The sequence below is a fragment of the Macaca nemestrina genome, chromosome 13 (assembly GCF_043159975.1).
Source record: "Macaca nemestrina isolate mMacNem1 chromosome 13, mMacNem.hap1, whole genome shotgun sequence".
Lineage (NCBI taxonomy): Eukaryota > Metazoa > Chordata > Mammalia > Primates > Cercopithecidae > Macaca > Macaca nemestrina.
In genome coordinates this window covers 117,376,200-117,400,814 of record NC_092137.1, presented here as the reverse complement: position 1 = coordinate 117,400,814, position 24,615 = coordinate 117,376,200, and the positions used below count along the sequence as shown (strand labels likewise).

Genomic DNA, 24,615 nt, shown 5'->3' with positions numbered 1-24,615 from the left:
ATTGTATGAGGTATTATAAGTAATCTAGAGATGACTTAAAGTACACAGGAAGATGTGTGTAGGTTACATGCATACTATCCCATTTTACATCAGGGACTTGAGTATCCACAGATTTTGGCGTCTTTTGGTGGGGGACTGGAGGAGGGTTTCTGGAACCAATTGCCCACGGATACCAAGGGAAGAATTGCTTAACTGGAATAGTGGTCCATTACATATCCTTACTCATTTTGGGCTAGAATTTTCTCTTATCCAGTGTCAAATGTTGTGATTCAACAGACACTGGCCAGCCACACACAACAGACGGCACCAGAAAAGGGGGGATGTGGACCCACCTCCTGGACAGGAGAGCAGCAGGCGTGTTTGAACAGCCCACTCTGAGAGGCGAGGCACTGTCTAGCAAGACAGTTCAATGTATGACCCCTTTCCTTTGAGTTTTCACATTCATTTATAACTTCGATATGCTGAGATTATATTAAAATTTATCTTCATCAATTGAATCTCACATGTGTTTGAGCCATTTTAATTTCTATATTTAAAACATTTGTATTATAAATAATTGCCATCATGACACCTCCAACATACCAAAGGGGGCTGCAGCATACATTAGAATAAATCACTATGTTTCTATCTCCACTTGCAAATCCATGTAAACTGTTACTTCCATCCTGCGGTAGATAGAATAACAGCTCCCCCAAAGATGTCCTAATCCCCAGATGCCAAAGATGTCCTAATCCCCAGAATGTGTGAATGTGACTTTATGTGGTAACAGGGACTTTGCAGATGTGATTAAGTGAGGGAGCCCGAGAGGGAAAGATTATCGTAGATTATCCAGGATATCCATACATATCTATGATAGATATGATATTCGAACAATTCAAATCAACTTTAAAAATAGTTCTGTGTTTTTGTTGGTTCTGCAGCTTCTGAATCAGTGCTTTCTGAAATGTGGGTGGGGATTCTCATTGCCTCTGGGATGCAGCTGATCCCACAGAGGGCCTAATGTAAACAGAAGATCCTCCTAGGGGGAGGCAGAAGTCTCAAGTGAGCAGTAGGAGATGGGATGGCAGAAGCAAGCCCTGAGAGAGGTAAGCAAGGGGCCACGCGCCAAGGAATGCATGCAGCCTCTAGGAGCTGAAAAGGCAAGGAAACGGCTTCTCCTCTGGAGCCTCCAGAAAGAAGCAGCTCAGCCCACACCTTGGTTTTAGCTTTGTGAGACTCATTTCAGACTTCTGCCCTCTAGAACTGTAAAATAATACATCTGTGGCTGGGTGCGGTGGCTCACACCTATAATCCCAGCACTTTGGGAGGCTGAGGTGGGCGGATCACGAGGTTAGGAGTTTGAGACCAGCCTGGCCAATACAGTGAAACCCCGTCTCTAATAAAAATACAAAAAATTAGCTGGGCATGGTGGCATGCACCTGTAGTCCCAGCTACCCGGGAGGCTGAGGCAGGAGAATCGCTTGAGCCCAGGAGGCAGAGCTTGCAGTGAGCCGAAATTGCACCATTGCACTCCAGCCTGGGCAACAGTGCGAGACTCCATCTCAAAAAAAAAAAAAGAAGACATCTGTGCTGTTCTAAAGCACGAAGTCTGTGGCAATTTCTTACAGTAGCAGTGGGAAATGAAAGTGCCCTTCCTTAATGCTCCCATGAATATTCCTCATATGCAACCAACAAATACTCCCACACGGTGCTCCAGGCCCTGCACCTGCTGAGGGCTGCAGACAGCAAGAAAGATGTGGTCCTGGCCTTCAGGGAGCTGCACTCCGGCAGGAGACACGGACACCAGACAACTTGCCACACAATTAGTGATTTCATCACCTGCTATTACAACATGGAATCCTGAGAGTCAATGAAGTTCTGAAGGTCAATGAAGGCTGAACCCTAGGCAATGAGTAGGAATCAGGTAAGGGGGTGGGCAGGAAAGCACGCTAGAGAAAAGTGCTTCCCACCTTCCTGAGTGGGATTAGTGTCTTATAATAAAAGAAGCCCCAGAGAGTTCCCTGGCCCCTTGCCCCATGTGAGGGCACCATGAGAAGATGCCACCTATGAACCAGAAAGCAGGTGCTCACCAGACACTAAATCTGCCTCAGCCTTGGCCTTCCACCTCCAGAACTGCAGGAAATAAGTTTCTGTTGTTTATAAGCCACCCAGTCTGTGGTATTTTGTTACTGTTATTTGCACAAACTAAGAGCCAAAAGGCCACTGGGACCAGGATAAAGACAAGGCAAGAGAGTGATGTCTAAGGCTGGAACTGTGCCGGGGTGGGCCATTTAGGCCTCGCAGGACATGTTAAGATTTTAGAAATTTCCACTAAGTTTCTAAGATTTTAGAAACTCCCAGCAATGGGAAAGATTGAAGGATTTTAAGCTCGACAGTAGAATGATGAGACAGGTGTTTTGAAGATATCCCTCTAACTTTAGAATGGAGAATGCATTGATCCAGGGAGACCTAGTTGGGAGAATTTAGAACACAGTGAGTGATGCTAAGGGCTTGGGCCAGGGGGTGGAGAGAAGCAGTGAGCCGGGAGAAGTCTGGGAGGTAGAGCAGGTGAGCCTTGTAGACTGGGTGGGGGTGTGAGAGGAAGAAGGAGCCACAGCTGGCAGCTGAGTCTGCCATGCAGATGGGGAGCCCAGGTAGAGGAGGCCTCTGGGGAGGAGAGGAGGTTGGGTTCAAGGTGCCCAGGAAGCAGGTGGACTTGGGTCTAGAGCTCAGATGAGTGGTCTCAGCTGGGACTATACATTTGGGAGTCACTGGCACATATGAGTGGAGGTTTGAGGGTGGACTGGGCAGAGCAGGAAGAGGTGAAGACTGAGAAGACACCACTGGCTCATAAGAGCTTCTCTCTCCCACCAATCTTCTACAGGCCGATAACTTGTAGGGGATTTAACACAAGCAGCTTGAATGATGCGTGTTTCCACGTGCGTCTTATACGTTCTCCCTCCCCTCAAAGGCAGATGCTCTCTTTTTTCACATTTATCTGTGACGGTGTTTAGCACGGTTCGTTACTCAGCAGATGCTCAGTGAGTATTTGTCCACGCGAATGTTTTATTGGAATATGTGGCCCACATGGACCTGTGTGCGTGTATTTAGAGCAAGTTTCATGTCTTGCCTCTATTGCGGTGCAAGCCTATGATGGATATGATATTCGAACAATTCAAATCAACTTTAAAAATATTTCTGTGTTTTTGTTGGTTCTGCAGCTTCTGAATCAGTGCTTTCTGAAATGTGGGTGGGGGTTCTCATTGCCTCTGGGATGCAGCTGATCCCACAGAGGCAGGGAATACAGTGGGTAACAGTCAGGCTCGGGACCCAGGTTGCCTGGGAGTGAATCCCAGCCCTATGAGGATTTGGTCTGTGGATCCTTAAGCAAGTCCCTCACACCCTCTGTGCCTGAGTTTCCTCATTTTTAAAAAGGTGCTAACAAGTGTACCTCTCTCATGGGACTCTTGTAAGAATCACATGAGTTATTTCTATAACTCTTTATGTATATCATATACTATTCCTCCCTTTATACATAGGAGGGGTACAGTGTAAATAGGGCACTATTGATTTCCATCTTTTTTCCCAGTCTCTGCCATCCCAGTCCTGTGCAGAAGAAACACTTGTTACTGACCATAGCTACCATTTTATAGTACTGAGCGTGTGCTCAAAACTTTACACACATTGAAACATTTCATCCCCACAGTGGACTTAGGCTACTATTATTCCCATTTTAGGGTGAAGAAGATTGAGAATCAGACAAATTAAGTTTCTCAAAGCCAGGCAGATATTAATTGGAGGGCTTAGGACTCAAATCGATGAGCTTCAAATTAGAAGCCCTTTTCTCTAATGTTGTAATTCTCCTATTTAACTGTGCATCAGAAGTACTCTGGCTGCTCCTTGAAAGTGCAGATCCCAAAGTCCTTATTTTCAGAGACTGCTGGAGCCCAGAATTGGCATTTTCAACAGAATCAGGTGGCTCTCCTGGGCGCAGGCTGCTCCTGAGTGGTTTAGTCATGCTGCAGCCCACCAAATGGTTTCAGAATCAAGCCCAACAGGGTCAGGCTGGCCTCAGACCTGCTCCCAGGCCCTGAGCTAGCAGCCAGGCCGAGAAAGCAGGCTTCAGGGTCACCCCAGGGCCCTCTTGACTCATCTCCAGGATCAGGTGATCCTCTGGGACTGAAATGGGGCACCCTGGCAGTTCCCTGCCTGCTAAGGGTCTTGCTACCATGCTGACCTCTGATTGGAGGCCACTCTGAAACCACTTCTTAGATTCCTTCTGAGTTCCCTCTGCCATTTCCGCAGACACTGCCAGGAACTGACCTGGGCAGGCAGGTCTCTCGCTGCTCAGCCCTGGGTCCCTGTGCCTCAACCCGGATGGCAGACGTCAAGAATAGACCCATGATCCCCCCTGCCCCGCCCCCCACCCCGCCCTCACCCCCTGCCCCCTGCCCCGCAGAGGCCTCCATAGACCAAAGGAAGCCTCAGGGGGTGCTCCGCCTTTTTTCTTTTTCTGCATCACAGAGGATCCGGGAGGTGACCCCTACTCTAATACGCGACATGTGCTATGGAGTGACACCCTCCCCGCACCGCATGTTCAATTGTCCTTTCCAAAAGCCTGCTGTTCATCTCGTTAGAGATGCGCCACAAACAATGCATTTAAAAAGGGACCTGCCTGCCATTTGGATGCGTGATTCATTTAAAGGGAAGAAGGCGGCTACAGGGAGAGCAGAGGCCAAAGGCAAAGGGAGGCTGAGCCAGGACTGGAGCTGTCTGTAGAGACCACGCAGCAGGGAGCAGCGTATGGTCATGAAGACTAATTACTGCACTGTCCATTTTTCTGTCTTGCGGTTCTCAGGCCCTCAGCCTCCTAGTCTGAACGACGAAAGGCAGGAGTGGATGGCCAGGGCCCTTCCAGGCCGTAAATACTTCTAAGCACACTGGAGTCTCATCTCTTTTTACAGGGGAAGCTTTGCTGTTTCAAGGGTCACATGGGCCAGCAGCCCCAGCTGGCCTTAGCTCTGCCCGTGCTGCAGAGACCTCAGGGACAAACAAGCAGGATGGAAATGGCTGCACGAACCAAGATCAGCAAGACCAGGGAAGGGGGTGGGCTTTCCAGAGGAAAGAGCCTTGGACTGGGAAGTCCCAGGAGGCTGAGTCACAAGAGAGGAAGAAAATGAAATCCTGGGGAATAAATCCGTGAGGGAACTCTAGTCCACAGGACTAGAAAATTGAGATATCGTCTTAAGGTGAGAAGAAAGAGGTAAAGAAGGGAAGGAACACCAAGGAGGAGCTTAGTGTCTTATTTTTGAAGGCCAGGTCAGGTTGGGCAGGCTGAGCTGGAGACGATGGGTAGATGAATGGACAGATATACAGATGGGGAATGAGGATGTCAAGGTGGGGGAAACTGCAGCCACGCTGTGGAACCCTACTCAGCTCCCCTATTGTGGAGAGCCTTGGTGTTAACTGTTAGGGGACTTTGTATATGTGGTCACGTATTACACCTTGCTGTCTTGATTCAAATGGTAGTGAAAAATAAGCAGGGAGGCAAGAAGAGTCTGTGCCTCTAAGTGTTCATGCCTACGCATGCCTGGCTTATAGTAAGTGCTCAGTAAATCTCATTTGAAGGAAAAAAGTCTTATTTTCATCACAATATTTAATACGTTGGCTTATACTCAGTATGCTTAATTCATGTTGAATTGAATTTATTATTAGTATCTCCCTACCTTGTCTTTATACGTTTGGAGTAACAGCTTTCCCTCCCAAATTCCTTTCAATTAATTGAAATCTTTTCACATGTTTAGACACTTTCTTACCATTTCTACACGCTAGATAACTTAGATACACTTCTTTATCATCTCAGGAATGTTACTTCAATTATTTGCTTGTCTGATGGGGAAAGCCCAGCCTATAAGAGCAAAAGGACATTGACAAAGAGCATGTGCAACTGGAATGTCAATATTGAATCTTCAGCAGTTTTCCTGCTTCTTTCAAGACAAAAGAGGAGAAAATTAGACAAAGACATATAAGCACAATATTTGCAAGTCATATATCTAAAAAGGTTTATATCTAGAATATATAAAGAACTCTTACAACTCAACAATAAAAAGATAACCAAATTTAAAAACAGGTAAAGGGCATAAATAGACAGTTCCCCGAAAGAGACGTGCAAATGGCCAATAAGCACACAAAAGGATGCTAGCATCGTTAGTCATGAGGGAAATGCAAATCAAAACCACATCAAGATATTCCTTCACACCCACGAGGACAGGTATGATAAAAAAGACAGACAATAACAAGTGTTGGTGAGGACATAGGGAAATCAGAACCCTCATACATTTACGAAAACAGTTGGGCAGTTCTCCAAAAAGTTAAACACAGTTACCATAAGACCAAACAATTTCACTCCTAGGTATATACCAAAATGAAATGAAATCACATATCTGCACAAAAACTTGTCCATGAATGCTCATAGCAGCATCACTTATGAGAGCCAAAACATGGAAACAAATGTTCATCAACTCATGATGAATGGGTAATAAAAATGGATAAATAAAATGTGGTATATTCATGCAAAGGAATATTACTCAGCCATAAAAAGGAATGAATTATAGACACATGCTACAACATGATGAACTTTGAAAACATTATGCTAAAGTAGAAGAAGTCATTCACAGAAACCCATGTATTATATAATTCCATTTATATAATGTCCAGAATAGGAAAATCCATAGAGACAGAAAGAAGCTTAATGACTGCCAGGGGCTGAAAGTCCTGCAATGAAACCCTTATGTCCATCTTAACAGCCCTGAAAGCTTTTTGGTGGATGTATATTTATGGGCATCACATTCTCATCACTTACTTGTATCATTTCTGCTTAAGATGGAGTCATGTCTAACAGATAAATAAAACATTGATAAGCTGGATGGGGACAGGTGGTCAGAAGGTAAAGGAAAAGGATAGTGTAATGACAGAGGAACTACAATCATTAGTGAATTCATGAAATAGACAGGAACCACAGAGACAAAGCTCAACAGGGTTGAAATAAAATTAGGGGGAGAGAAGTGACTGCAGGTTACTATGAGATATGACCTCAGAAACGAGAGGAAGGTGAAAGAATACTTGAACACTGGCTCATCAAGCTTTCTCTTTGCAAAGTTCTCTGACTCTTCCTAGACAGTGCTTTTATTTATATTTATTTATTTATTTATTTATTTATTTATTTTTTGAGAACAGGGTCTGCACTCTGTCACCCAGGCTGGAGTGCAGTGACATGATCGCTGCTCACTGCAGCCTCGACCAACCTGGGCTCAATGGATCCTCCCACCTTAGCTCCTGAGTAGCTGGTACTATAGGCGTGTGCCACTACACTTGGCTAATTTTTGTATTTTTTGTAGAGATAGGGTTTCACCCCATCAACTCAACGCCCTGCCCTGAGTTGTTTTTAAAAGAGCTATCCGCCAGGTGTGGTGACTTACACCTGTAATCCCAGCACTTTGGGAGGCCTAGGCGGGTGGCTCACTTGAGGCCCAGTAGTTCTAGACAAGCTTGGCCAACATGGTGAAATCCCATCTCAACTAAAAATACAAAACTTAGCCGGGCGCGGTGGCTCAAGCCTGTAATCCCAGCACTTTGGGAGGCCGAGACGGGCGGATCACGAGGTCAGGAGATTGAGACCATCCTGGCTAACACGGTGAAACCCCGTCTCTACTAAAAAATACAAAAAACTAGCCGGGCGAGGTGGCGGACGCCTGTAGTCCCAGCTACTTGGGAGGCTGAGGCAGGAGAATGGCGTGAACCCGGGAGGCGGAGCTTGCAGTGAGCTGAGATCCGGCCACTGCACTCCAGCCTGGGCGACAGAGCGAGACTCCGTCTCAAAAAAAAAAAAAACAAAAAAAAAACAAAACAAAACTCAGCCAGGCATGGTGGCGCCTGCCTGTAGTCCCCCAGCAGGAGGCTGAGGCAGGAGAATTGCTTGAATCTGGGAGGCAGAGGTTGCAGTTAGCTGAGATGGCACCACTGCACTCCATCCTGGGTGACAGAGCCAGACTCTGTCTCAAGCAACAACAACAAAAACAACTCAGGTTGGCCGGGCGCGGTGGCTCACGCCTGTAATCCCAGCACTTTGGGAGGCCGAGGCGGGTCGATCACGAGGTCGGGAGATTGAGACCATCCTGGCTAACACAGTGAAACCCCGTCTCTACTAAAAATACAAAGAATTAGCCGGGCGAGGTGGCGGGCGCCTGTAGTCCCAGCTACTCGGAGGCTGAGGCAGGAGAATGGCGGGAACCCGGGAGGCGGAGCTTGCAGTGAGCCGAGATCGCGCCACTGCACTCCAGCCTGGGCGACAAAGCAAGACTCCGTCTCAAAAAGAAAAAAAAGAAAAAAAGAAAAAAAAAAAAAAAACGACTCAGGTTAATATTAGCTCTAGGAATACAAGAAGGTACAGCAAAGGAGAGGTAACATGAATCAGAACAGAGAGCAATTTATTTAAACTTATATGTTCCTTTCAAAAGGAATGAACAAGATTCACTGAAGAGAAATTGGATTCAGCTTCTATATCCAGTTAAGTCTGGGCCCTGGGCTTTGAAATGTACATTCCGTCTCAGGTGGACATAGGCTCCAGACAGAGATGCATCTTGGCTCTTAGCAAGCCAGCTGCTGCAAGCAGGTACTCCCTGTGTGTTTGCTTGATCCAGCTCATCTAGAAATGACTGAGTGAATAGAGCGCTTTCTAAGTCTAGTTCTAGGGGAACAAATCCCAGGGCCTGCCTTTGCAATTAGATTGGTTTGAGGTTTTCATCTATCATTCGACATTTTTTTCCTACAAGCATAGTTAAAAAGATGGAGGCTGGGGGAGGAATGGCCACAGACCATTCGCATTTCCAGAATCTCTTTTTACTTTTCACACAGAAGAAACGATTAGACTTGGTGCACCCTCATTGAGTTGTTTGCACTAAGGGTTTAATCTCGAACCCACGACATAAAGGCAAACTGGCCCTCCTGCTGACACGCTCCCCTCAGTTACCCCGCTTCACGGAAGCAGCTCCTCTTCCTGTTGACGTGTCTGCGGTATAAGGGGCTGCCTAGGAGACAGGGTAGGGATTCCATCTACGTCCCTGAACACCATCCCAGTTGCTCTGGTGTGAGCAGTCCCTCTCTGGCATGTGATTCCTCAGTGCTAATTTGCATCTTCAATATGCGCCCCTACCAGCAAGTCATTCCCAGGGATCCTGGTTTCTGAGAGGCTTCCCTTCTAGGTCTCATGGAGGCCCACTGGGCTTCAATCCATTCCATGGTCTGGCACTTCCCCTCAGAAACTAGATTCCTTTGCAAACTGGAATCTTTTCAGTTTGCAAAACCACACCGAGGCCTGTCCATCAAAGGGCTCTGCCAAGAGCCACTGGTCATGGTGAGGCAGGGATGCCTTCATCCTGGGGGAATAAGAAGGGTTGTGACCCATGGCCATCTTTCATTAAGAGCCTTTGGAGGAAGAGGCAAAAGTACTGCTGGATCCTCCTTTCTTGATAGTCAAACCAGCCTACCTAGGAAACTAGGATTTGCCCAGACTATCAACAGGAAGGTTTTCCGGAGCCCTCAGGAGTGAGGTGGCTGAGTGCCTTCTGTGGCGCCCCAGGAGGCCAAGCTCTGCTTCTCCGAACCCCAGTGGTCAGACCTGCTCACGTCTAGGCATTTCGCCAGGACCACCCTACCCCGGGATGGGGTGAGGTGCAGCACATTCACCTGACACCGAGCCACCATTCTGGTTCCAAGGCTGTGTCTCTCCCCTGAACCAGTGAAAAGGGCTGACAGTGTTTTGCTCCTGGGCCTGCTCCCAGCTGCTTACTTGAACCTTTGCTCTGCGAGGGCCTATGCTTTGGCTGCAGCCCTTCCTCTCCACAGTCACTGGGGCCTTGGATAAGTTGTTACTGACTGTGTTCAAGGGGGTGCATCACAGAAAGCTGTCAAAGCAAGCCTTTCGGCACTTTCAGCTTTCAGCTTTGCTGGGCTGTGCTGTTTCAACTGTAGCGACATGGGCACCTGCAAAGCTGCTGCCAGGCTGTGGAAGCTCTGACCTTTTTGATGGAATACTTTAAACCCATGCATACATTTATGTAGTGGAGGGACATCTGCCCATGCTTATGTTATTGAAGGAAAGGGAAACTGGTGTCTGCCTCTTTGCCTCTGCTTTCTTGTGCCATTCAACTCACAATAAGGAGGAAATAACAGAGAAGTCCATTGAACAAACATCTTCTCTTAATCGCATGCTTATTTTCAGAATTTAATCTTTTTTTTTTTTTTTTTTTTTTTAGGACAGAGTGTCACTCTGTCACCCAAGCTGGAGTGCAGTGGCTTGATCTCGGCTCACTGCAACCTCCACTTTCCGGGTTCAAGTGATTCTCCTGCCTCAGCCTCCCAAGCAGCTGGGACTACCGACGCACACCACCACACCTGGCTAATTTTATTGTATTTTTAATAGAGACGGGATTTCACCATGTTGGCCAGGTGGGTCTCGAACTCCTGACCTCAAGTAATTCGCCTGCCTCGGCCTCCCAAATTGCTGGGATTACAGGCATGAGCCACCTCGCCTGGCCCAGAATTTAATCTTTGAGGAAAAAGGTTTGAGAAGAATCTTATCCAAAAATTGTGAGACCAAGGCCTGTATTCTGGTGGGGTTGCCTCCCAGCTTCTCACAAGACTCACAGTATAACTCAACATGATACGAGCTTTTGCCTTTTAGTTTAATAATCTCTGAAAGAGAGTCCAGATTTGTTACTATCACATGATCAAATTTCTCCTCTATTTGCCCTGGGAATAATGGACAGAAGAAAATACGGTTAATTCAGGAAGAAAAACTTTGCAGAAAATTAGACAGTGTTTAATTTTAGAAAACTTCCCTCTCTCGTCAGTAGACACCAGCTAGACTAGGGAAACTGTAAAATTAGGAAATGCTGATTTCCTCTCACATCATGAATTTCTAAATCCTAGGAAGAAAAGCTTGGACAGCTTCCGAATATAGAGGAGTTCCATTTAAAGATCAGTTCCCCCCCTTGGAGATGTATCAAAATATTATAAATTCTAAACTGAGACTTAATTCTCAAAGATGTTTTACTTGTACTAAAACAATCTGTCCACAAATATAAAACTCTAAGTGATAAATTGTTATTTTTTTCCCAGTGTGGGAATCTCTAATGTGAAAATGTACTCTATGAAAAGAAATTTTTTTTAAACCACACAAACTGTTGTATAACAAAAATGTATTCTACTCTTTCAACAAAAAGAAATGTTTTTATTTCGGGAAAAGCATCTGATAAAACCTCTTTGGGTTTCATTTACATCCTGATCTTCAAAATGAAAACGGATCCAATATGATCTGGGAGAATATCACCCCACAGACAAGTCCTCCCCGGTCCCAAGGGCTTGCTGCCCTGATTCACCAAGAAGGTACAAACCTAAAACCCATGCTGTCCAAGGCTGCATGCTCTGTAAGGGAAGATATTGCAGGGAAAGAGACATTTTTGGGTGGCCTTTCTCTGTCCATCAATATTTATTGAATTTTCATAAAGTAGGTTTCTTGGCTGAGCATAAATTCATTTAGTCAAGGGGCACGTGTCCATGCTTATGTCACTGAGGGAGAAGGAAACGAAGAGGAGAGGGCGTTGTTGATTGCCAGTGACTCTTTTAAACTAGACTTTTATTCTCCATTTGCCATTTTAACCTGAGCTGGGAAATAGATTCCCACCCCTAATTCATCTCATTAATTAAATGAAGGCATCACAGCACCCAGGAGTAAACAGAATAATTGGATAAAACAGACTTTAAATAAACAAACAATTACTAGGCAAGGCATGTTTGTAGGCTCTGGCTTGTATGAGTATGATGCCTGACAAGTGGAAAAACCACCTTCCTTTCACGGCTTTCTAGCCTAATCTTTTAACGTTCTAAAAATATTTAATTGTCACATAAAGATTGAATATATTCAACATATGCAACGTGATGATTTGATGTACGTACATATTGTGTGATCAGAGCCACGATCAAATGAATTCACACACCCAGCCCATGCTGCACATGAGATCCTCAGAACGTGTTTGTCTTCTAACTGAAAGTCGGCACCTGTAATCGACATTTCCCCATTCCCCGCTCTCGCCTGGTCCCTGGGAACCACCATTCTGCGGTCTGCTTCTATGAGTCGACTTCTTTAGATTCCACATATAGGTGAAATCATGCAGGATTTGTCTTTCTGTCAGACTCTAATTTTGCCTTCGTTTTACAAATGAGCTAAGCCATCCTGGGCCTAAATCACAGTTCTTAGTAGCCTTCACTGGAAACCCAGGAAATGCATATAAGACCTGCTTAAACGTCATTATTGTAAAGCAGTGTTAGCATCACTCCGGCGCTCCTTCCCTAAGAGGTCCTAGGCGAGGGGCAAAGCTATCCAGGTCAATAATACGTCCCTCTCATTCTTGCCCTTCAAGAAGTTGAAAGTCACTCTTCTCTAAATTTGCAGGAGTTCGCACTTTATAACAGTCTATGTAGAAATCTATATACCAAATATGTATCAGCCGTGATGACGGTGCTCATCTATTCCATCTTCACCATTCTTGGAGTAGCCTACCTTCACTCAGCCATGGAGCCAGAGGGCCCTCAGATATCCTCCCCTCCCCTCTTCATCATGCCAGTGGGAAAAGTGACACGCTGAACCGGCAGGGTATTTCATTCTAGCCCAGCAACTTTGTTCCACAGAAATCACCAACCTAGCTGGGTGCAGCACTTTGGGAGGCCGAGGCGGGGGGATCACAAGGTCAGAAGTTCAAGACCAGCCTGGCCAAGATGGTGAAACCCTGTCTCTACTAAAACTACAAAAATTAGCTGGGCACAGTGGTGGGTGCCTGTAATCCCAGGTACTCAGGAGGCTGAGGCAGGAGAATCGCTTGAACCCGGGCAGCAGAAGTTGCAGTGAGCCGAGATTGTGCCACTGCACTCTACCCTGGGCAATAGAGTGAGACTCCGTCTCAAAAAAAAAAAAAAAAAAAAAGAGAAATCACCAACCTAGTACTTTTCCAGCTGAAAGTCACATTCTACTTATCATCCAGTCAGACTCATTTTTCATATTATCTCCTCCAAAAAGAAGGGCAGGTCAATAATGCCCAATTATTATGCCCTGGAATAACACCCAATCATTATGCCCTGGGGCAGCAGTCAGGACAACTGCGTCCAATTAAATCTAGGAACTTTACTGTGACATTTTAGGGAAAGTTCAGGGACCTGTGGATCAGGGCAATGAGAAGATCTGGCAAAAATCCCTAACTAGGTGGGATGAATTAGCCCAGGCTGAACTTGACACATTCATTTAAAAACTCTTTAAGTTCCCTAGAAAGCTGTAAAATATGAAGAGATGTTCATTGCTTTCATCATTCTCAAGATATTGGCTTCTCACGGCTGTGGTTAAGGAAATTACATCTGTTGGGCATTTTCTTCATTAAATTTCCTGAGACTCTTGGGACCATGGACACTCAATGTCCTTCACCTACTTCGACTTGGATCTAACTTTATCTTTAAGGCCCGTTAATGGATCGAAATTTCATTTTTGAGTGACATGACTCGTCAACCTACATGCGGGGATTGCTAATGGAAAAGAATTTTCTAAACTCCATGCCAAAGAACATACACCAGCTTTGACTACAACAAGCTATCAGGTTGATGCTTTTAATTTGATAAAACTAGGTGTAAATCAAATATTAAGTCAATCAGTAAAGAGGCAGACACTATTATTTATTCTGAGAGGGAGGCGGGCCCCTGGCCATGAAGGGCCTCCCAGGTCATATTAAAAATTCTGTTGCTTTTCCTCAGGATCTGATTTGGATTTTAAGAGAGTACCCCAGCTGCTGGGTTGAGGATGAATTCAAAGTGATGAAGAGTGGATTGGGGAGACTAAGTAGGGACAACTGTAATATTTGCTCTTTTGAATAGAGAAGAGTTGAATGTGTGGAAGCTTCTATCTATCTATCTATCGATCGATCGATCGATCGATCGATCGATCGGTCTGTCTGTCTGTCTGTCTGTCTGTCTATCTGTCTATCTACCTACCTACCTATCTATCCATCCATCCATCTATCATCTATCCATCCATCTATCCATCATCCATCTATTCATCTATCATCTATCAATTCATCCATCCATCCATCCTTTATCTATTTATCCATCTATCTATCATCAATCATCAATCTAGTATCTATGTATAATCTATTTTTCCATTTATGTATCTGCTTATTAAACATGTACACATTACAGATACAATTGTTTGGCACCAAAGGGAGCTCTGAAAGTAGCCCGTCCTCGCAATAGTCTCAGACCTGCATTCCTCCCTCCCTAAGCCTGAGTTGTTCTTGCCCCAGTTGTTGGAGGCTTCTTGCTCCCGGGATGTGTCCTTGGTGCAGATGGCGCTCACCAGCCCATGCTGGTGCAGAGTCTGCAGTAACCCGGGCTAACCTGATGAACGCAGAGGCAGGCTTGCAGCTGAAATGCCCCCTCTCCCAGGGATGCCCAGTAGGCTGTAGGAAACGGCCACGAAGGCACCCCCTTTCCTTCCTCAGAAGTCAGTGGCCCCCCAACTTCCTCCCTCTCAAGACTTGCTTTATGGTCCAGTAAAGCCCAGTTCTGACTTTGTCTTCCCCCTTGGGATGAAACAGGGATGACTCACGCCCTCCCCGGCTGCACAAACTAGCAGGGGAATAGGAGCACCCAGAAGGCACCACACAGGTTGGTTAAAAATGCTGTTGCAGGCCGGGTGCGGTGGCTAATGCCTGTAATCCCAGCACTTTGGGAGGCTGAGGCAGGCTGATCACCTGAGGTCACGAGTTCAAGACCAGCCTGACCAACCTGCTGAAACCCCATCCCTACTAAAAAAAAAAAATACAAAAATTAGCTTGGCACGGTTGCAGGTGCCTGTAATCCCAGCTACTCGGGAGGCTGAGGCAGGAGAATCACTTGAACCAGGGAGTTGGAGATTGCAGTGAGCTGAGATTGCACCACTGCACTCCAGCCTGACGACACAGTGAGACTCCATCTCAAAAAAACAAAAACAAAAAATATTGCTGTTGCAAGTTTTCCATGCACAGGATGGAAGGCAGTTTTCACTGTTCTGAGTATGAGCTTCTGAAGCTGAGAGGATCAGGTGGCCTTGACCTTTCGTTATTATCATAAGACATGGGTGTGCTTTCTTGAATCTCCTGCTCCTGTGGGAGATGGTGTGAAGCTCTGAAGCACCTGAGGACAAGCTCTGCCTTTGCTGGCGACCTCTTCAGGCCCAGGGTCAGGCAGGAGGGGCGCCCTGCTGGTACCTTGCCAGGCTGTCCTTCAAAACTCTACCCAGGTGTTCGGTAGCTGCGGACACTTCTACCAGATGCCTCGCTATGCTCCGGTGGCCCTAGGAGCCCCTTGCTTGGCTTGTTTATTCGGGGCTCTGGATTCTCTTTTTCAATGCCAGCCACATGGCTTTGACTTGTTAAGTCCCTGTGTTCAATATTACCAAGATCTTTTCTGAAGGTGAAACCTAAGACGTAATGCTCCACTTGGAATGTGAACCTCACACAGCTGAGTCACATCTGGGCTTACGCTGATTAGGGGAAGTCGTGGGCCCCAGGGTGACAAAAGCCCCATTGCTTCGTAAGCTTTGCATTGAAGTGTGAGGCTTACTAATCAAAACTTCGTTTCGTAGGCATTTATTTACATCATATTTCAATACTTCAGAAACTTAAGACAGTGTCGGGGGCATAGCAGTTCTGAGAAACAGTTTTATGAGAAGACATAAACTGAGGGGTACCCATGAGTATATCTCATCCTTCCTCTCCCAGGCCAGAGTAACAGGTGTGCGGAGATGCTCTTGCCCTTGGCCCCGGGGTGCTCACCTCCAGCCATGAGCTGCCTCACCCAGTTAGCCAGGGGGCTGCGCAGGTGTTTGCACGTCCCACATGTGGCCTGCCATGAAGAAAGTCCGCATACGTGGCTCTAGGCCGTGCAGGCAAGTCTTCCCCAGGGGCGGAAGGAAGTCACCCTGAGACCCTGTCCCCTGTGAGGACCTCTCCTAAGTCAGATTACTCACTGCTCCTAGCCCCAGCTCCTGCTGCCATCTGCCTGGGGGTTGCCAGTTGACAAATCCTCCCCGGGCTGGAGTGCTGCCACAGCTTTGTCCCAGGTATATATTCTGTTGCCTGTCCCGGGAACAGCTGTGCTCTGGGTTCTGGGAGCCACACGCTCCAGCACGACTGCTTTCAGGATACGTGAATGAGGAAAGCCTGGGAAGCTTAGAAAGGTATCCTGGATTGGAAGGCCGAGGCGGGTGGATCACCTGAGGTCAGGAGTTCGAGACCAGCCTGGCCAACATGGCAAAACCCTGTCTTACTAAAAACACAAAAATTAGCCAGGTATGGTGGTGGACACCTGTAATCCCAGCTACTTGGGAGGCTGAGGCAGGGAGAATTGCTTGAACCTGGGAGGCAGAGGTTCAAGGTTGCAGTGAGCTGAGATCATGCCACTGTACTCCAGCCTGGGAAACAAGAGCGAAACTCTGTCTCAAAAAAAAAAAAAAAAAAAAGAAAAAAGAAAAAAGACAAGAAAGATATCCCGGAAATATACTTCTAGTAACAGCAAGCTTGACTGACCAAGAACAGGGAGAATATTCCATGAGAAAGGAAATGTTTCTTTTCCTGGCTTCTTGCCTTAACCTGGTGGGGCACAGGGTCAGCTGAAGTGTCTCCACATGGTCTGTCGTGGCTGAGGGGAAACAATGGCTTATCCAGGATGCATCTTGCATTATATAGTTGCTTTGATTAGCCTCTGTAAGAACTAATACGTTGTTTGGTTATTATGTTTTCTGTGCTGTGCATAAAGAATAATAGAATTTCACAGATGGAATGAGGCCTGTTGATTTTCTAAAGCATCACTACATTTAGGTGGAGTGACTAAGGTCCTGGAGGTTAAAGGGCTCACCCCAGGCCATCCTGGGCATTTGCCACTCCTCTGGGAAGGGTAAGGGGATCTCACATGTAGCCTCCACACCAGCTCCACGCAGACATTTACCCCCAGGGAGGATGCGAGTTCAGGCTCTGCATTTTGAATTCTCATAAAGGGGCTTGGGTTAATGATCTGTTAGTGCTTAAATGTCTTTAGAAGCATTTTCTTTCAGAGAGTTTTTGAAAAAGTGAATTAAAAAATGCTGGCTGTTTATTGCACATATATCTGGGGACAGGATATAAATAAGTTGGAAAGACAATATACAGACTCTGTGTTGCATGACTGTGATGGGGAGATGAACTACTGGCTCTTCCTTTACCAACCCTCACTCCCGCCCTCCCCCTTTTCCATAACAACAGGAGTTGTCTGGACTCCTGCCAGTGTTGCACAGAGCATTTTGCACCTATTTCCAACACTTGCAATAACCCTCGCAGGCAAAGATTATTATTCCCACTTTACAGATGAAGAAACTGAGGCTCCCAAAGATTAACTAACTTGCTACAAATCACACTGCTTGGCGAGTGGTGGAATTCTAATTTCTCTGATTTCAAGGGTGAACATCGATGTGCATCTCAGAGTTCTGTTAAAGTCATGTGACCCAGAGAGAAACCTAGCCCCAACTCTGTCAAAAACTTCCCAGGACCCACGCGAGTGAGGGCAAAACCGTCGTCTACCTGCAGAACTCCCCTTCTGATTCTGGCAGCATCAGCGAGGCCGTGGGGTTCTTCATCAGATCAGCCACCACGGGGTCCTTGGCCGTCATGTAGAAGAAAGGAATCCCAGTGCTGTTGTTGAAGGGGCCATCACTGATGGGCAGGCAGCTCCCAAACGGCAGTCCTTGGATCTAACAAACACCAGAAAAGGCTTTTTCAGTGCAGAGCTGTGGCTTGACTTGATCTGGGAGCTTAGCTTGTGCCTCTGGCTAGGAAATACAACACCAGGGATGAGGCGGGATCATGGCATCACAGTGGCTCTGACAGGTAGTAAATCAAGGTAAGGTGGTCCCCTGTCTGCCCAATTCACTCCGTGGTGGCCCTAGAATTTCTCCATAGGAGATGCTTAGCAGTGGCATCCTATTTGGAAGGGTGGTGAAAGGATTCTTCTTGAAGCTGCCTGTGCATGGCAAATATATTCACTTCATTAAATTTCATGTTCTTTTGGGGAGAGACAATGACATTTATGGGGGGTGGCGCTAAGCCTTTTCCTCAAGCTGCCTGTTACAGCCGCACTGCCTTAACTCCCAAGGTTAACTGCCTCTCCCAAGCTTTTAGCAACTTTAGGGAGGATGTTTAAGTCTTTAACCTCTTGCCTGCTCTTTGGACTTCAGGAACTTTCTATTATTGTTTCTTTTAGGGCTACATCACTTTCTGATTTATTAGCTGCGTTTTTTATTGTAATCAATAATATTTCATTGTATGACTCAGCAAGTTATGAGAAATTGATCTGTTACCCTTTTTGCATAAAGGAAGTCACAGAAACACGATACGCCAATTTTTCTTCATGATCACCCAGTAGGGTGGGAGAAGGGTGGAGCTATAGTTTGGATATCTGTCCCTCCAAATCTCATGTTAAATTCTGATCCCCAGTGTTGGAGGGGAGGCCCAGTGGGAAGGGTTTGGGTCATGGGGGTGGATCCCTCATGGGCTTGGTGCCCTCCTCGAGGTACTGAGTGAATTGTCCCTCTGTTGGTTTCCTTGAGAGTCCTGAGAGAAGGTTTAAAAAAGTCTGGTGCCAACTGGGCATAGGGACTCACCCTGTAATCCCAGCACTTTGGGAGCCCAACAGTTGAAGATCAGCCTGGGCAAGATGGTGAGACCCCCATCTCTATAAAAAGTTTTTCAAAAAATTAGCTTGGCCTGGTGGCATACATCTGTAGTGCCACTTACTTGAAAGGCTGAGGCAGCAGGGTTGCTTGAGCCCAGGAGTTTGAGGCAGCAGTGAGCTATGATCGCACCACTGCATTCCAGCCTGGGTGACAGAGCCAGACCCCATCTATCAAATAAATAAATAAAAATAAAAAGAGCCTGGCACCTTCCCCTCTCTCTTGCTTTCTTTCGTGCCATGTGATCTCTGCACACACCGGCTCCTCTTCACCTTCCATCATGAGTGGAAGCAGCCTGAGGCCTCCTCAGAAGCACATGCTACGCCATGCTTTCTGAAAAGCATGCAGAACTGTGAGCCAAATACACTTCTTTTCTTCATAAATTACCCAGCCTCCGCTATTTGTTTACAGCAATACAAATGGACTAAGACAGGTGGTATATCATGTTTCTGTGACTGCAGATATAAACAAAAATATTTATTTATTTTATTATTATTATTATTTTTTGAGACAGAGTCTCACTTTATTGCCCAGGCTGGCATTCAGTGGCATGATTTTGGCTCACCACAGCCTCCATCTCCTGGGTTAAGCGACTCTTTTGCCTCAGCCTCCCAAGTTGCTGGGATTACAGGCGTGTGCCACCACGCCTGGCTAATTGTTGTATTTTTAGTAGAGACAGAGTTTCACCATGTTAGCCAGGCTGGTCTTGTACTCATGACCTCAAGTGATCTGCCTGCCTCGGCCTCCCAAAGTGCTGGGATTACAGGTGTGAGCCACCATGCCCGGCCAAAAAAAATATTTAGTGCTGAGGTTTTCCCAAATCCTGCCCGTCAAGCAACCCAATTTTCCATGATTTTATCCCTAACAAAGTGCACCTTGTTGTTACTTAGCTCAGAATTCAGGGGTTGTCTTTGGCCTTGGAACGTCGCATGATAATGGTGTGTAGAATTATAAAAGGCGGAGCTTTAATTTTTTAGGAACATGAAATGTTAAGGAATCTTCTAAAATGGTAATATAACTTTGTTCATATATCCTGTTTTCAGTTTGTCATAGCTGCCCAGAGTCATGCTTTGCATACATGGCATTGTAAGTACTTTCTGAATTTATTGTTTTAATCAAATGTCAATAAGGATTAGAAAGAGGAACTCCTAACAAAGCTAAGAGAAGCACTGTTGAAAGTCAAAATATCTCTAATACATTGGCACTAGACTTTTAATCTCTTGAAAAGATTTGTGTTTTCAACTAAGATCAGTGTCATCTTTAACCTTTATGTCTTTTTTTTCTTTTTTTTTTTTGTGAGACGGAGTCTCGCTCTGTCGCCCAGGCTGGAGTGCAGTGGCCGGATCTCGGCTCACTGCAAGCTCCGCCTCCCGGGGTTCAGGCCATTCTCCTGCCTCAGCCTCCCAAGTAGCTGGGACTACAGGCGCCCGCCACCTCCCCTGGCTAGTTTTTTGTATTTTTTAGTAGAGACGGGGTTTCACCGTATTAGCCAGGATGGTCTCGATCTCCTGACCTCGTGATCAGCCCGTCTCGGCCTCCCAAAGTGCTGGGATTATAGGCTTGAGCCACCGTGCCCGGTCTATGTCTTTAAGATGTGTCTTAGGAGTGCAAGACACAGCTGTGAAAAATCATTTGGGTGTTGAGAATATCCAACTGGATCTGCATTTGACACTGAAGAGGTTAAGACCATTGCCTCTTTGGTCTTGAAATAAAGTTGCCATTTAGGTAGTTTTTAAGCAAAAAAGGGCCTTAACAACTGCCTGGTTAACCACCTAATTTTACAGATGAGGAAAGCAAAGAAGAGAAGCCAGTGACTTGGCCACAGTCTTGGTGAGACCCAGAGCTGGGGCAAGAACCTGGCCAATGTCCTATGCATTCTATAAAATATTATTTCTTGTAGGAAGTAAATAGGAGTTCACATTACTGCTTTGTAGCTCTTTCATCTCTCTTAACACCCCTAAAAGCCTTCTGAAGGCATGGAAGTTACATCTGCATTACTTATCCATGTCATTCTAGGTGGAATCATGTCTGACAAGTGAGTAAAGCATTTGCGAACTGAACAATTAAAAGTGCAGCGAATAGCTCATTCCAGCATTTACCCACTTTGCATAATAAGCCTCCTTTCCAGAAAAAAAAAAAACCTTGAACTCCATTTTCTTAAATGCAGATTTCCATCGAAGCCCTGGTGCTGTCTCTCTCCCCATCCCCACTTCAGCTTCAGGTCACAAGGTGATGGGGAGTTCGAGTCTATGAATTTGTGCCCTGCGCTGGGAAGGGCTGTCCCCGCCTACTCTGCAATTCCAAAGGCTGCTCTGGCTGTTTTGGTCCAGGTCTCGGTCAGACGCAGGTTAGGTGTCCGTCTCCCTGCCTGGCCATCTCAAGGTGGGGATTGGGTACCCAACTCTAGCTGGCAGGAAGCCTGATTATCCATGTCCCTCTCCGACCCTCCCCCCCGACTTCGCCAGGCTCACGGAGGCACCATCGCCTTCCATCACGTACAGTGTCGAGGGTCCCATCCAGCCAGCGCACCGGGCACGTCTGGTGGACCCGGATCCCAATCCCGAGCGGTCGCAAGCACGTCCCCGTCCCCGTCTCCCGCCGCCGCCTGAATGCCAGGCCCCCTCGCGCTCCCCGCCGGGCGCTTACCTTCTCGTGGGCGGACACGGTGGCCAGGCAGCCCGAGGCGCTGGCGTGGGCCAGGGAGCGGGCGGTGGCCGCGAGCAGTCTAGGGCCCGGGGGCGCACCGGCCGCCTGGCCGCCCTCGCGCCGGTAGGAGAACATCCCGGGCGGCGCGGGGGGCTGCCTGGCGCGGGCGGCGCCCGCCCGGGGCCGCAGGTGCGCGTCCTCCTTGTGAGCCGAGGCGGGGAAGCTCTGCTGCCAGATGCTGCCCGAGTCCTCCAGCAGGGCGGGCATAGCCTCCTCAGTGGAGGCGCTGTCCAGCTCCTCGTCCACCTCGTTGGTGACGGCCCAGGACACGGAGCTCACGATCACGTAGCCCGCGGCTGGGGACAGCAGGGCGCTGCAGCACAGCAGCCAGGAGAGGCGGGTCCCCGGCCGCGCCGGGCGCCGGCTGCGGCGCACGGACATCTTGCAGGCTGCACGCCCGGCCGCGGGGGCCGCCAGCAGCGCTAGTGCCGGGGAGCCCGGCAGCGCCCCCCTGCGGCGGATCCCTGCAGCCGCGAGTCCCGGCGAATCCCTGCAGCCGCGCGCCTGGCTCAAAAGTCCAGGCTCGCGGAAGACCAGGTTCCACGCACACGCCGCGCATCCTGCGGAGTCCCCCTCGCGCGCCAGGTCCCGGGATGAGTTCGTGTCCTGCAGGATGGCACAGGTTCCGCAGAGGGTGCGCGTTCAAATCCCGGCTCCATACACACCTCTGCTCAACAGCTGTGAGACCTGCCAAGCCACTTAAACTCTCTGTGCCCATTTCCTTCATTAGCTGACAAAGATAATATCTACCTCTTAAGGATGATGGATGGGACGGTTGAACGATTAATATTTGAAGAGGCTTAGAACGGTGCGTGGCATGGAGGAAACGCGATACAGTAGTCCCCTGGTATCTGAGGGGTATGGTTACAGGACCCCCGTGGATACCAAAATCCAGAGATGCTCAAGTCCCTTATAAAAAACGGTGCAGCATTTGCATAAAACCCATGCGCAGCCTCCTTTGATATCTAAATTGCTTGTAAAATGCCTAATACAATGTAAATACTATGTAAATTGTTGTTTACTCTATTTATCAGGTAATAGGACCAGAAAGAAAGCCAGTATATGTTCAGTACAGATGCAATCACCCTTTTTTATTTTGTATTTTTCTGATGAAGAGTCTTGCTCTGTCCTCCCAGGCTGGAGTGCAGCGGCACAATCACAGCTTACTGCAGCCTCAACTTCCCAGGCTCAGGTGATCCTCCTGCCTCGGTCTCCAAAAGTGCTGGGATTACAGGTGTGAACCACTGCGTCCAGCTTTTGTTTTTTTCTTCAAATATTTTCAGTCTGTGGTTGGTTGGGAACCCACAGATACGAAGGGCTGACTGTATTTAGTTAACTAGACACAAGGTAAGGATCGTTACCATCATCTTATTAGAGGAGAAAACTGAATAAATGATGGAGGTAAGATTAGCACCAATTCCATCTGATGCCCATTCTCTTTCTCTGCAAGGACGATAGCCCTTCTTACACTTTGCTGTGTCAGGAGGGCATCGCAGCCAGTTCATCTAACTGCAGAATCAAGTTATTTGCATTTAAGCTGAAACAAACTGGCTGAGGCCACATGCACAAATACCACTTTGGCCAAGCCCCTCATTCCAGGTCACCAGAACTGCGGTCCAAGCCCTGGAAAGGAAAAATGTGGAGGAATATTGCAGGCTTTTGGCTGTTTTCTTTTCCTTTCCTCTCCTCTCCTCTTTTTCTTTCTCTTTCTTTCTTCCTTTCTTCCTTCCTTCCTTTTTCTCTTTTCTTTCTTTCTTTTTTTCTTTCTTTCCTTTCTTTTTCTTTCTTTCTTTCTTTCTCTTTCTTTCTCTTTCTTTCTTTTCTTTCTTTCTTTTCTTTCTTTCTCTTTCTTTCTTCTCTCTCTCTCTCTCTTTTTCTCTCTTTATTTCTTTTGGAGTCTTGCTCTGTCACCCAGGCTGGAGTACGGTGGCACGATCATGACTCACTGCAGCCTGGATTGCCTGGATTCAAGTGGTTCCCCGTCCTCAGCCTCCTCAGTAGCTGGTATTACAGGCACACCACCATGCCTGTTGGCTCATTTTTATTTTTTGTAGAGATGAGTTCTCACTATGTTGCCCAAGCTGATATCAAACTCCTGAGCTCAAGCAATTCTGTGACTTCAGCCTCCCAAAGTGCTAGGATTACAGATGTGAGCCACTGCATCGGGCCCGCATTTTCTTCATCCATTCATATTGATGGACATTTAGGTTGTTTCTGCCTTAGTTATTGTGAATACTACTGAAATAAATGTTAGAGTGTAAATACCTCTTTGAGATCCTGTCTTGAATTCTTTTGGGTAATACCCATAAGTGTGATTGCTGAATCACAAGATAGTTTACTTTTAACGAACCTCCATACTGTTTCCCAAAACGGCTGCACTATTTTATATTCCTGCCAATGGTGCACAAGAGTTCTAATGTATCCACCTTCTCACCAACACCTGTTGTTATTGTTTTATAATGGCCATTCTAATGGGTGTAAGGTGATATCATTGCAGGTTTTTTTGTCTGTTTGTTTAATTCTTTCTTGTTTGTTTGTTGTAGAGACAGAGTCTTACTCTTTTGCCCAAGCTGGAGTGAAGTGGTAATGATCATAGCTCACTGTAACCTCAAACTTCTGTGCTCAAGCGATCCTCTCTCCTTGGCCTCTGGAGTAGCTGGGACTATAGATAGGCACATGCCATCATACCTGGCTAATTTTTATTTATTTATTTAGAAAAGGGGTCTTGCTATGTTGTCCAGGCTGGTCTTGAACTCCTGGACTCAAATGATCCTCCCACCCTGGCCTTCTGAGGTGTGAGCCTCTGCACCCAGTCACTAAGTGGATTTTGATAGGAATTGAATTGAATTTGTAGATTCCTTTGGGTAGTATGAACAGTTTAACAAAATTATGTCTTCTAATTCATGAATATGGGATGCCTTTGCACTTGTGTTGCCTTTCTTTTATCAATATATTATATATTCTATATATATAGAAGAGATTAAGGGACTTAAATCATATGTATATAAAATTTAGTTAATGGCTACAAATTTGAAGTGTGTGTATATATATAAATCACGTATATAGTATATATGATTTATATATAGTATATA

At 46.7% G+C, this 24,615-nt stretch overlaps 1 protein-coding gene across 3 annotated transcripts in view; it reads right to left on the bottom strand.

Moving 5' to 3' along the window:
* LOC105490112 (cellular repressor of E1A stimulated genes 2) overlaps positions 1-21,932 on the bottom strand; it is an 81,247-nt gene extending 59,315 nt beyond the window's left edge. For all 3 annotated transcript variants that reach the window (XM_024795505.2, XM_011755426.2, XM_011755427.2), the window contains exons 1-2: positions 21,464-21,932; positions 17,670-17,839 (exon numbers count right to left, since the gene is read on the bottom strand). In XM_024795505.2, coding sequence (XP_024651273.2) covers positions 17,670-17,839; positions 21,464-21,904 — 611 coding nt within the window. In that variant the 5' untranslated portion in view covers positions 21,905-21,932. The remainder of the gene's footprint in view (positions 1-17,669; positions 17,840-21,463) is intronic.
* Between the last annotated feature and the right edge of the window lie 2,683 nt (positions 21,933-24,615).